The sequence below is a fragment of the Cryptomeria japonica genome, chromosome 5, assembly GCF_030272615.1.
Source record: "Cryptomeria japonica chromosome 5, Sugi_1.0, whole genome shotgun sequence".
In the NCBI taxonomy this organism is placed as follows: Eukaryota; Viridiplantae; Streptophyta; class Pinopsida; order Cupressales; family Cupressaceae; genus Cryptomeria; species Cryptomeria japonica.
Genome location: NC_081409.1, coordinates 759,690,263 through 759,704,244, shown reverse-complemented (window position 1 = coordinate 759,704,244; position 13,982 = coordinate 759,690,263). Strand labels below are relative to the sequence as shown.

At 34.0% G+C, this 13,982-nt stretch overlaps 1 protein-coding gene across 1 annotated transcript; it reads left to right on the top strand.

Annotated features, from left to right (window-relative positions):
• Positions 1-645: 645 nt before the first annotated feature.
• On the top strand, positions 646-13,363 carry LOC131036480 (cyclin-dependent kinase F-3). Its single transcript, XM_057968380.2, has 18 exons — positions 646-1,007; positions 2,343-2,743; positions 2,836-2,914; positions 4,357-4,425; positions 4,549-4,638; positions 9,678-9,816; positions 9,964-10,066; positions 10,180-10,232; positions 10,665-10,731; positions 10,874-10,982; positions 11,106-11,171; positions 11,404-11,472; positions 11,603-11,663; positions 12,066-12,188; positions 12,305-12,339; positions 12,447-12,474; positions 12,561-12,645; positions 12,749-13,363. Exons 2-18 carry the CDS (start codon positions 2,736-2,738, stop codon positions 12,909-12,911), a joined length of 1,347 nt encoding a protein of 448 aa, XP_057824363.1. The 5' UTR covers positions 646-1,007; positions 2,343-2,735; the 3' UTR covers positions 12,912-13,363.
• The last annotated feature ends 619 nt before the right edge of the window (positions 13,364-13,982 follow it).

The window sequence follows — 13,982 nt, the reverse complement described above, 5'->3', positions numbered from 1 at the left end:
CACAAGCATTTAGAGAACACCTTTAACCTTCTTAGTCTCTAAGGAAGACACCATCTATAATCAACCAAACTACCCAACACATCTAGAAGAATGACAACTATTTCAAAATTAAAGTTGACCCTATGAAGGTAAATGGCAAAGGCAATGTTATCATAACCACCTTAGGGTGATGTTTGGGGTCTCATGCCACATAAGTCAAGCATGCCCATGAAGTCCTTAAAATCATTTTATTACCCACTCATGATCACCACCATACCTAATGACAATCCATTATGAAATAATATTATCATCTATTTTATTTACTAAAATACATAAATATTTATCATTTTATTTACTAAAGTACATACAACATCCTTTTATCCACTATAATTTCAATATAAATATTTTGAAAATATAATTCCAAACATCCTTTAAATAAATACATTTAAAATATAACTTGGTCAAAGGTTATCAAACATTATCATCATAAATTAGTTTGTTTGTATATCAAACTGTATAAAAATTGAACGTAATTGCAGGTATAACCAAGAGTTAAACCAAGGTTGAGAAGGTGAAAGCCATAAGCTAAAAGTTTGACGAGCCTTGATTGACACAATTGAGTGGGTCCTAACAAATTGAATTAGAGTGGGCCTATGTGTGCAACATACCCATCTAGAAAAATGGGAGTGGATTATACCATGGGAACAAATTTTAAGCATATACCTTCATGTATACATTGCCATGCAAAGAGTCGAGAAATATTTTTAATAGACATTTTCTGTGTATTGTAGATGGGGCTGAGTAATATCAATGGAAATTACATAAATTTAGCTTTAGAAGGTTGGGGTTTTCAGCTGCATTCTTATCTGCATTTTTTCATGCTTTATTTATTTATAATAAACATGCATTCTCCTCCTCGGTTTTGTTTCTTGGTTCAAGCTATTGATGTTCTTGAGATGGAGGATTTGAGCTGCTGTTATGGAGAATTTAGCAGGGATTCACTCACTTTCTGATCAATCAAGCTACAGGTTTTATTTTTAATCTATTTTAAGAACACTGTTTTATTTTCTTTTTCCCTCTTTTTTGTCAAACACAGATTGGTTCCCTATGTACAGACAATTCTTCGTCTCCGCGAGTCTTCCATGTTTCAGTGTGCGAGACCTTGTAAATTTGAAGGCGTTAGAGAAAACCCACTTGTAGATTGTTATGAAATACTTTTGGTTCGATCATCTTCTCTTAGAAAAATAACCCGTGTTTTTTGATTTTTGATCCATTGATTATTCTTTGTCTCAAATGATTTTTAATGCTTATTTGTTTGATATCTATTGACAAACTAGAAAACCCACTTTGGATTGTTTCTGAAAATGTATATTTATTGATTGGTGCTTGACAATTTGGAAAACCCACTTTGGGATTTAATGGAACCTTTTGGGTTGGCTTTTTGATCTTGTCCATTGATTAAATCTATATTCCAATATGAAAAGTTGGTTATCAGTAGTATTGAGGGGTCATCAAGTTGGATCCAGAAGTCGCATTACAAAAAATTGTGCACTGCTGAAATCTTAAATCAATAAATAAAATGTTGTTTGGATGTGAATTCACAATCTACACCGATTTTGAGCTGGTAAGGATAAGGGATCAAATGCTAGCACATGTTTATTTAGATCCTGACACTTCAGTCAATATAAATCTCTAATTTAGTAATTTGGGTTTCAATGCAACTTTCCCTAATTTCTTCTGTATCCTTTTTTTTCCATAGAACTGTATTTGGTGAAGGAGGAACAAACCCCTTGGATGTTGTTGCCTTGTGGCGCAAGAATCAAACCTAGGCAGCAATAGTAAACTCACACCACTGCCATTTGACCCCATAGCTGCAGAATATCTTGTTAAATCGTGTCTATGATTTTAAACAACCTACTGCTTCTTCTTTGGTCCATTGTTGAAAAACTTAAATCTATACTACAAAAAAATACTGTCTTAATTTGTAGTTGCTGTCTATAATCTGAATTTCATTTTTGGTTTATTGGGCGAATTCATGTTGTTTAAAGTTATAAATACTCTTATCTAATTGTGTTTTTTTCTATGCATGCATCACATTCTATTGCTGAATGTAGTTTTTTGGTATTCAAATATGTGTAAATTTCCGATTTTCTAAATATCAAAGTCCACTAGTATACAATCATTTGTGGAATTGGAAAATCTTCCGTTGCTTCTGTGATGGGTATGCTTTCATTTCAGCAAAAAGATAGCAATTTGTGAGAAGTTGAAATTGCTCATTTTTCATGCGGTGTGCAAGTCATATGAACCTTTTGTCTCTAAAAAACTAGGCAAATGAAATTGTTTGTTGTTTGTCGTGTGTTCAGGTTGTTCGAAGCTTTTGTTCGTTTAAAGAATCGATCATTCTGAGAAGGCCATGGAGTTGGGATGCTATCATGCTACCATTCAGCCTTCTCCTCAGTTCCTGTCATACCCCACTGCAGTAGACACCGCAGTGGAAGGATTGCCAGATAGATTAGTATTTACTGGATGATTGTCAAGGCATCGCAGCTCATAACGGCTGCGGGCAATGATGTCGGTCAATTCATTGCTTCCAGAACTTCGAACTTTTGGTTATTCTTGTTTCACTAGGGTGCAATTTTACACTTATGTTTGGTACCTTGTAAAGGCTAGACAGAATTCTCTGCAGAGTTTTCATCATCAATTTTCAAGTAGCATTTTACCCGCTTGTTGAAATTGTGGGCAATTCGATCACAGCCATGGAACGGTCAGGGATTTTCCAAGCTATATTTTGTGGTTGTATTCTTTATGTTGTTTTTTGGGTTGGTTTTATTAGTGACATGTTTTACTGTTTGGCAGCTATCTGGTGATAAAGGAGTTGGGAGATGGTACTTATGGAAATGTGTGGAAGGCTTTGAATCGGCAGACTAATGAAATAGTATGATTGATTTCCCTTCATTTAAAGAAATTATAAATGTTTCAGTTTTACCTCTTGTAGCAAGTCTATACATCAAGTAATGCGTAGCCATTAATGCAAAGTTTCTGTCATGGCAAGTTGTGACTTGCATGTTTAGGTCCACCAATTTTCAAATATTGTGATAATGTATGCATTGGCTTTCATATGGTATCTACAGGTTAGCATAGAGTGAAATCTGTGATGACCATCTTGTTGATTCTTTGTATACTATTTTTTCCAAAATGATCCCAACGCTCCTTTCCATCCAATGATTATAATTATAGCTTAATTCTGATTTTTGTAGTTCTCCGTTTTCTATACTTTGAAGCATCTACTTTCCATTATTTGTAGAGTCATTGTTTCTACTGCTTGTGCGCCTTTTCTAGACTTCAATAAGGTTGCATGGATGATAAAAGGCTTGTTTAAGACAAGGGCAGTGTGGATATTGATAAAGATTTGTCTTGAGACATAAGGTTGTGAAACTGGACCAGTGATAAAATGCAAAGCCTGTGTAGCATGGAACCTTCCTTTTTGGTCGCACTTTGTCTGATAATGGAGATAAGTTGGAAGCAGGACTAGTTATGTTCCTTGGGTTCCCTGTTTTTAATTGTATCTATTTTATGACTGTTATTTATTCTTCAATAAGTGGACTTTGATTTCGTTCTGCTAAAACAGCTCTGGTTAATTTACTCCTTGTTTTTATCCACTGAGTTCAAGAGCTGATCTCAATTGAGATTGTTTTTGTTTTGTACTTTTCATTTACTATATCTATTACTCTCCAAGTTTTAGGTTTTCTGTGGAAGGGAAACATTTCATCATAATATGCTGGTATCATATAACCAATATCTTTAGACTTTATTGATGCTTTTTATTTTTCTCTATGATTGACTATCACATTTGGAAGTTGTAACTGAATGGTTTGGAAATTTGAGATATTGTTCTCAGAGACAGAATTTATGTTTTCAATTTGGCACTCGACATGGGGACCTTTTGTGAAGTAGTTATTTTTTCAAATTTCCTCTGGATCAGATTGCACAGTTTATTTACATTCTATTATTTGGGTCTCACCACAAGATTCATCATCAAGGAAAGTCTGAAAACTGTAATTAGACCCAAAATTTCACAACTTAAAGATTGGATGCAGTCTGAATTCTGTTTTTTTTAAAATTGAGACACTATGAACAAACTGGTCCCAAGTCAAGTAGTTATTGTCTACGAGTCATTTATAGGAATTGCAATCGCGCATGGTTGAATTAGTTCTAAATGTGAGAATGTTAATTCACCTCATTTCAAGCATTTTATTTTTGTCATCAGAGTGGATGGTTGATGGTTGCAGTTTGGGTTCTTTAAAGTTCAAACAGCCAATTTTTTATTTTGTTTGATTTCTTTTATCCTGTAGATTTTCACCATATGTTTGCTGCCAGGTTGCTATTAAGAAAATGAAGAGGAATTATTTTTCCTGGGAAGAGTGTATAAATCTACGGGAGGTGAAGGTATGTGAAATAACTGTAGACACCATAAAGATTTTCAATATCGTTATCCAATCAATGCTTGATAGTTTTGTTTAACAAATTACAGTAATAGTATTTATGATATGCATGTGGCTCTTTTGGCAGTGCCTTATGAAATTGAGTCACCCGCACATTATCAAGCTGAAGGAGGTTATTCGGGAAAATTTTGAACTCTATTTTGTATTTGAATACATGGTACTTTATATTTCTCCTTATACACGTTTTCTTTTCATAGAATTATGCCCAATTCTAATGTCTTAAAAATTACAAGGTTTTTCTAGAGACAAGTGGCATATCCCATTAGCTGAGGATTTCATTCCACTATAATATTAAAATATTATTATATTAAGTATTCCATGTTTTTTTGTGTTTGTCCTATTACCTAAATAGGAATGTGATTTTCTATTTTAAAATGATGGTCAAAGTTGGTTATATTTGCTCTACGCAGGATAGTCAAACATGCATTCAGTTCCAATTGCTCTATTTGACAGTCTGAAACTTTCTATTATATAATAAGTTGAAGTCTGCAAGATGTAGAGGAGAAATATTCGTGCCTTGTGCTTTTCTGATGAAACATTGGCATATTGCTTTCATATTTTGGACGGATTGAATGCTCTTTGTGGCATTAGGCTTGACAGGACTAGATGAACAAATCCCAACATTATTAGGGAAACAAAGCATCCCAACATTATGATTGGTTTTAAAAAAATTCTTTCAGTGTTTGACTTCCTATTGAGGAATCTAGTCTTGCAAGGTCTCTTTCATTATGATTTCAGAACCTTTAAGCTACGAGAATTTTTTTCAAATTTGTACCCTCTTTGCTAAATACTACTTGTTTTGTACCTTAGACAAAAATGTTGTTTTGAAAACTTATGAATCGTGGTAAATATCATCAACTTGGGCATTAGTAGTTTACCAAACCAATTTTAATCTATGAGTTAGAAGTATAATATAATTTATACAGAGATTTCCAAGTTGTCTTGGATATTTATGTGATGTTTCAGAAATGTGGGAATGAAATGGCTCCCTCCTTGCCTTCACTACTCTTTTTATTTATTTTTTTGTAAATTTTGGGATATCTCCAGATTTGTCATGCATTTCCATGGACATTTTCCTCCTTTGACTGGATTTTGGGGACATCAGGGCACATCCCCATGATAAATCTGCAGATTTTCCTTGACAGATTTGCTCTTCTTTTTAGCAGAAAAAAATTGTGACATTCAAGCAGATTTGCATATGGAGTCCCTGTGATGGAATTGAAGATTTTTCAGAACACATTTGTCCAAGCATTTAAGTAGATTTTCAGTTGGATTTTGCAGGATAAATTTGCTCTAATCTTTGAGCAGACTTTCTTTGAAGATATTTTTATCAAGTTTCTTAAACAGTTTTCAAGCAGATTCAGAGAATGCATTTATACTGATTGTTGTCTTGTGAATCTTTCTTCTTGAGATCCATGATTTTCTGCTAGGGACTAAATTTGCACAGCCACTGCAATGGCACATATTCTTGGCTCTGATAACACCTGTTCTTGTTTTATAGGGCTTTGATCAATGTCTGCATTGTCTAGCATGTTCCTCAGGAATGCTGCTTACTCTTTTTCATGCTTCTTTCCTTTAGGGGACAGAAGTGATATAACAAGATATCTATTAGAGGTAGAGGTAAGATAGATTATTTATGGGAAGTCTCACTTGGAAGGACTTATTGACAGATTATTTATGGGAAGTCTCACTTGGAAGGAAGTATCAACATTAGTGCAATTATATGGGGCAGCATCCAACCATTTATAGACAAATAGTATAAAACGTTGGCAAATGGGATATTATTGAAGAAAAATTAACTGCATGGTGTATTTGCAATAAGTATCATCAAAGATAATAGATCCTTTCCCGGCCTTTTTGAAGTGCTGTTGAAATGAGAATATTGGCTCCATTTGATTGGTGCAAAGAAAAAACGAGACCAAATTTTAATTATGGTAATTGACACAAGTGAGGGGCAAGATCATGACTAGATGCAATTTCAAACTAATTGAGAGGGGATAACCGAAGGTTACTTAGTTATTGTATTCAAGCCTTCAAATTTAAGGGGATAGGTAAGGTGTTTCTCTATGCGTCTGTCATGCAGGAAACTGTTTATGGATTTGTCTTCCAGGAATAGAGTTTCATAATATTTGTGTGACAAATGCTTACCAAGATGTGTTAGTTTGAGAAGATTTACATAAATGATAAATACAAAGAAATGTTACATGGAGTTTAATAAACATATTCTAGTCTGTTCAGCTTAGAGCATAAGGGCATGAGCACTTGACATTGAGACTTTTGAAAATTGTACTTATAAAGTGATTTGTGTTATAAATGAACATATTGAACATCAAAATGAAATCTGAAATCAGAAAGTGTAGAAAATAGTTTGGGGTTTCCAAAAACTTCTGGAAATTGCTAGGGGTTTCTGAAAATTGTAGGAAACAGTTAAGGGTTTCCAAAAACTGCGAAAAACCTTGGGGACATTTCTGTATTGTATTGCTGAGCGTTTGCTCCATTGGGTATGGCAACCTTAACTTTTTTTCTTAGGGGCAGCTAGGAAACAATTGAAAGTGGGAAACAGGAGATGGGGGATTAGGGGCATGAAACATATTCCCTGCAAACATGGATGCAAAGTTACTATCAATATATAAGGTTGAGCAAAATCTGAGATCTGGATTTTGTGTTAATTATTTTGGTTCTCATGTTTTGATTTCATACCTTTTTGAACTATGGGATTTCTAATTTCTGCGTTTGGTTCTGAAGCTCTTTTCTGACGAAGGCTGTATATTATTTGTTTATGTATTTAACTTGTGTTCTGTTTGGCACTTGACACTTCTCAAATTAATCACATTGTTTAAAATTTTAAATAGATGCTCTCAATGTGATTAAATAGACATTTACCTGATGGTAGCTCATGATAACGCTTGTTAGATTTCTTTTGTGAGCTGTTGTCAAGAAATCAATTATTTAACTCCTCTTGTAATTGTTATATATTTCATAGCTGGAAACCTTGTACTAGGCAAAAGCTTGCTAGACCCAGAAAACTCGACTTGGCAAAAACTTGGTAAAAAGTAAAAACTCAGCAACTTAAAAAATTGCTTAAATTTAAAAAAAAACACAATAGTTTTTTAAAATTCAAAGAGAAAATATATCCAACGAGTCCATAAATGAATATAAAAGTGTTTTCTATTAAATTTGATTCATTTGAATACAAATTGAGTACAAAATCGTATCATCATGTGAAATCTTGATAGAATAGTTATCTGGCAACTACTATGAATTAATGATTATTGCCTTAAAAAATCATCATCACAATTCTTAAATTGCATATTACAACATTTGACATCTTCCTCTTCCCTAGTCTAGTGAAAATCTGGGGAGGTTTTAGTCTTTGCACTATGTTGTAGCTCTTGACTCGACATTGAAGGATGTGTTTGTGGCTCTGATTTGACCGAATCAGTGAACATTTCTAATTTGTTGTCTACCTTTCTTGTGCAAGGCTGAAGGTTGTATTATATTTTATAATAATAATAATGGCATTTGAATTTTTGATACTCATAGTATGATCCCTCATCATTGGTCAATGATATTATGATAGTGATAAATATAATTGTCTAAGCTGTCGATTCAGGTCTCTACTCCCAAATCCCCTCATCGTAATCAAATTTCTTATATGAGGAGATCCCAATAATTAGTGGGGGTCTAGGAGTGGAGATCCCAATGGGGTTGAGGGGTGAAACCCCTTGTGGGGGTTTGGGGGCAATGCCCCCAATGAGGTTGAGGGGCCTCGTGGGGGTTTAGGGGCAACACTCCTGCTGAGGTTGAGGGGCAGCACTCCTCACGGGGTCCTGGGGCAGCCATACAAAACTCCTTGTTGAACACCACTTCACAATTTTATCACTTAAAGTTTAAAGAGAAATTGAGTATTCGGCACATTTGTATGAAGAATAGTTGCTCTCCAAGTGTTGTTTGAGGAGGCATTCATGGATTTATAGGGGAAAATCATGACTTTTTTGACTATTTCTTTCAAATTTATATTTGCGTTATTTTAATGCGTTATTTGTGTTTCACATTTTAATGCGTCTACTAAGTGTTTTTGTCAAACTTGCTGAGTTTTTGGTGAGTACTCTTCAAATAATTGGCCAGTACTTGCCAAAAAACTTGGCAAGTTTTCTGGTATGTAAACATGGGAAATCTTGTTTTGTTTTTTATTCGGCGAGTATGCCATCTATGAATTATCTACTAAATCTTTGGATAGAGATGCATTTCTGCAAAAAAAAAAATATCAATTAATGTTTGTTACTTCATTCAAGTACCAGATAGCTTATTAGATGGAAACTGGCATGAAAAGAGGAAGTCAAGTCTGTAAACTGTGCTAATATGCAGAGTTTAAATAAATCATTTGAGAACTAAAATGTATATTTAATGCTGAGAGGCATTCTACAATGGTAGCAAGGGGTGAAGTGTAATGGTGTGAGTGTTAATGCTAACTTTTACCGTTTACCTTAAATTTGACAACCATTCACATGTCAAAATACTAATATTAATTGTAAACATAATATTTTCAAAATAAACACCATATAAAATAAAATATACCCTCATCAAAATTATAAGTTGTACATAGATATATAAATATAAAAATAAGAACAAAGATATTTAAAAAATATCTACTATTTGATAATTTCAGTATATAGCAAATATTCTTTTTAAAAATATAGTATAGAATAACTAATTCAATTAAAAAATATATTTTATAATTTTAAATTTTTAATAATTTTTTTGAATAATGATAAGAAGTTTAGAATTTAAATATAAAAAATTAGATGTCAATTATCAAATAAAAAATTTATATTAGGGAAAAATAAACCATGTAGATACAATAAAATCTAAATGTTTTTGTATGTAGTGAATATAGTTTAAAGTAAAATAAAATAATTTTAAGGTAAATAAAATTGTTCCAATTGATATCTCTTGGCATTTCTTTGGATAGATGTATTTAAGATATCTATACTAGTTATATCTGGATAGAAACAATTTATTAGTTATTAATTTCTTCACCACTCTTGAGATGAAATTTTTCAGTGTTTTTGGGAATATGAAATGAAAAGATGTCTAACAAACTTCTCTGGTTTTGTGTGATTGCCTTTCTATTTAACTCCCTATAAAAGCTTATAAATATTTTTTTATGGCTGCAACTTCCTTTTGTCTTTGCAGGAGTATAATCTATACCAAATAATGAAAGACAGGAATACTCCTTTCTCTGAAACCGAAATAATCAACTTCTGCTATCAAATGCTTAAAGGATTAGCTTATATGCACAAGAATGGCTATTTTCACCGGGATTTGAAACCAGGTCTGGAGTTTGTATTTGTGCTTGCACCAGTTTTTAGATTGAGCAATAGAAGCCGTTTTCTTATTCATTCGGAAAGTGTGGGGTGTTACTTTTCCTGTGTCAGAAAAAAATGTAAAAATAGCTGAATGACTTCTATTTTCTTATCAGAGAACTTGCTGGTAACAAATGATGTTATAAAAATTGCGGATTTTGGACTGGCAAGGGAAGTTCTTTCCCATCCACCTTACACGGATTATGTTTCTACTAGATGGTAAATTTATGTTATATTTTTATTTTCAATTAAACATAACATCAATTAATTATCAAATGCATCTTGTTGAGAAGTAAGATCTCAGAGACAATTCATGTCTTTTTCTGTGATAGGTACCGAGCCCCAGAAGTCTTACTACAATCTCCAGCGTACACTACTGCAATTGGCAAGTGCAAGAACCCAACTCATTTTTGTTTAGTTTTCTAGCACTATTTTTAGTTCTTTATTACTCGGATGTCTTTGACCTTGGGTTTAATTTTTATTTTGTTTGAAAGACACAACACTAAATAGAAGGTTGCATGAATACAGATTCAGTTTGCAATATATTATATTTTTTAAGCAAGACCTTTTTGTTCTTTCTAATGAAAATGTAATCTAACTGTTGGGATTTGGGAGCGGACGTAGGCTAATTGTATTTAATCAAATGGGAAGGCGAAAATTATTAAACCAACATTTTTCCACCATTTGTTTGAGGATTGCTTGCTTGCTAACTTAAGGATATGGTGGCCGCATTTGATGTTATTTCTATCTTGCTAAGGACATCTCCTTGAATTTCATTTCTGTTTGTGAAAGTGAGGCTGTTATTACGCTTCTGTAGATATGTGGGCAATCGGGGCAATACTGGCAGAACTTTTCACGTTGCAGCCACTCTTTCCAGGAGAAAGGTGGATATCCAGAAAGTTTTCTACTTCTACATAAATTTGTTTACTCCCCATTTAACTACTGTCTTTTAGTGCCTCAACTTTGAGTGCTCGCATGGAGTTCTCTCGATAAAGGATCTAAACCTTGTGGTGAAATGATTTGCAGTGAACTGGATGAAATCTACCAAATCTGTGGTGTGCTTGGCACTCCAGACCATGATACTTGGCCCGAAGGCATACAGCTGGCAGCTGCAAGGAATTTCAACTTCCCACAGGTAAGTTTTATTTGGTTAAACATATGTTACTTGTCTTGTATCTTCACATCTCACATCTGCTTTCTAAAACTGGTTTAATTTGTATGCTTCTCTAGTTGATTCTAATAATGGTATGTAATACAGGTTCGACCAACCAACCTTGCTACCCTTATTCCTCGTGCTAGCCCAGAGGCAATTGATTTGATCACGGTGAGTAATTTACCACCAAAATATAGGAAATAATGTCCCTTTTTTCTTTTTGTCTTAAGCAATGGATGATTGATTAGTTCTTTTTTTGGCAAGTCATACCAATATGGCATTTGCCTTGATGTTTATTCTGCTAATTATTATTATTATCATTTAAATTGAACACTTGCTTATAAATTTGGTTTATAAAACTATATAGTAAGCATGAGTATTAAATTTGAAAATCTTTAAACAGCGCCTATGTTCTTGGGACCCTCAGAAGAGACCAACGGCAGAGCAGACACTGAATCATCCTTTCTTCCTTGTAACTATTCCTGTTGCTTGCCGCTGTTTAAAGTTTGATGTTCACTTTTAAATTTTCATTTGGTTGAATTTAAATGCAAATTGTTCTGGTTGGTGGAAGTTTGGAACTAACATAACTCTATCTTATGCAGATTGGTATATCTATTCCACTTTCTCTTGGAGAACCTCTCAAGGGGAATAACTATGCAGCAGGTAATTATTGATTATAATTTTGAATTTTCTTAATGCATGGTATATTGGGGTTATGGTTCTGCCGGTATTGTATATGCAATACTTTCTAAAGTCATTTATAATGATCTTAAAAAACATGCGAGATGATCATCCTATTCACTCTTTATGATTATGGAAAATAGGATCTATTTGTTTCAGATAAGTTCTTGTCAAATGCACTGGGTGAATCTTTACCGTGTGTCAGAAAAAAGCTTTACATAAAATGTTTTGATTTTCTGCTGAACTTTTGATTCTGGCGTCTGTATGTTCTCTACACTGATTATAATTTTCTGCCTTATGACGGATACCCTTGTCAGTAATTCTTATAAGCTGTGAGGATAGGTGTTTGTAACAATGAACTAATGCCCTGTTGTAAATGTGCAGAGGCAGATTCAGAAATTCATTCGAAAAAACCACGGAAGGCATGGCATGGGGAAGGAGAATCAGGGGTAGAATGTTTTCTTGGGTTGACTTTGGGGATCAAGCCAAGTGTTGGACATTTTGGTGGTGAGTTCGATTTATGGTTGATTTTGTTCTAGTAATTTTTTTTAATAGACTTGGCTTTTTGATGTTTCATGCTAGCTCATATTAGAATATTTATCTTGGGTGATTGCTCTTTGCAGGGAAGGGCTCCAAATACTCAGACACAATAAAGCAGGTAAAGCTTCTTATGATCATGGCTGCTACAGTTTTTAACTATGGAAGCATATTGGTTTTACAATGCCTTGAATTATTTCCCCAATTTTATAAATGTGTTAATTGCAGGATTTGGGCTCTTCTTCCAAACCTCGAGGTAGGCAAATGGATATCCTAAGGTCTTCTTCAATAGGAATGTCTGATGGATTGTGCACTTAACTTGATATGTTTTATCCTTGGCAGCTATTTTGCCACTTTTTCCTACCAGCCCCAGCAGGACTGCGGTTCCAGTAAAGTCCTCTTTACCTTCCGCATGTACAGTGAACAGGTAAGCTTTCATCGAACATGGGAACTAAAAATTTAAAATCTAACCATGATTAAATTTTTTTTTTATTATCTCTTTATTTCTTCAAACCCTTTGGTGCTTGCAGTCAAGTTGCACGACCAACTATAGCAGCTCCATCTGCTGCAATTACCATTTCTACTCTACAGCCAAGCATACTTGAAAATTTTAAGTTCTTTGGATCATCAATGGGATTGGCTTCACAGTTTGGCCGAAGCAGCTTTCCCTTTCAACTAGACAATCATGTTTAGTTCATGCTTTCTGGATTGGTCCTTAGTAATCAATCTTGCCACATTCTCAAGCTGACAGCTTTGATTTTGTATGTGTGCTATGTATAATAACAGAATTGTCCATAGAGAGAGAACTTTAATTTATATTTAAGCCATCTAGATTCCAGAGTATGTTTCTGTCCTGGATTCTGAATTCATATGTAAATATTTCCATCCAAGAGAGCGGGATTTCAAGGTACTGGCAGTCAATTTAGTGCTGCTTGGATTCAGAGTTCTGCTAATTTGACAACAATTTATTTCTCACAAGCAATCGATCTCTGGCATCAACCATATTTTTACACTAACGGGTTGATGAGTTTTGTGAAAGTTAAATGTAATTGCAGTAATCAAACAGGTTACATTTTGCATGTGAGATGAAAATCATCTCAAAATTGATTCTTGAATAAATTGTGTTCCACTTTATTTCACCTCAATGTGATATTATACTGGAGATGCTTTTTACTTGAAAATACCCAGTTCCATAAAATGCTGCGCTGCATGCTGTTGACTGTTGCTGTTTAGATAATACCATTTGGTATGATGTAAGTGATCTAGATGTTGATTGAACACAAGTCTTGCACACCATATTTGCAGAGCTTGTCCGGCACAAATTTGTCAAGCTAGGATGTGGTGTATGAAATGGTTTGCAATTAAAATCTTTGTACATAAGTTAAGAAAAAAGTAAATTTCACAGATGGACGAACAATATTAATTTTGACATAGTAGCGTTCAAACAGTCCATGGAAAGTGGAAACCCACAACAGACTTTGAAGTTTTGAAGATTTTTTTTTTTTTTTTTCATACCAATAGCTGCTATCTACCTATGCTAGTTAGAATTATAATCTGAGTTACTGGTTTGGGTACAGGTACGGATTTGTGGGTAGGGCAATTTTGTTTCATTGGGTACGGGTACGGATTTGTGGGTAGGGCAATTTTGTTTCATTGGGTACGGGTACGGGTACGTCCATACACACACATACATATGGTGTTCAAACATCAAAAATATTAAATATAAATTGTATCAGTGTATAACTGTAAGAAGAGTGATGCTCA

Coding starts and splice junctions, on each gene's coding strand:
- LOC131036480 (XM_057968380.2), top strand. Junction 10,233..10,664: donor AGCGTACACTACTGCAATTG/GCAAGTGCAAGA, acceptor ACGCTTCTGTAG/ATATGTGGGCAATCGGGGCA. Junction 10,983..11,105: donor GGAATTTCAACTTCCCACAG/GTAAGTTTTATT, acceptor TATGTAATACAG/GTTCGACCAACCAACCTTGC.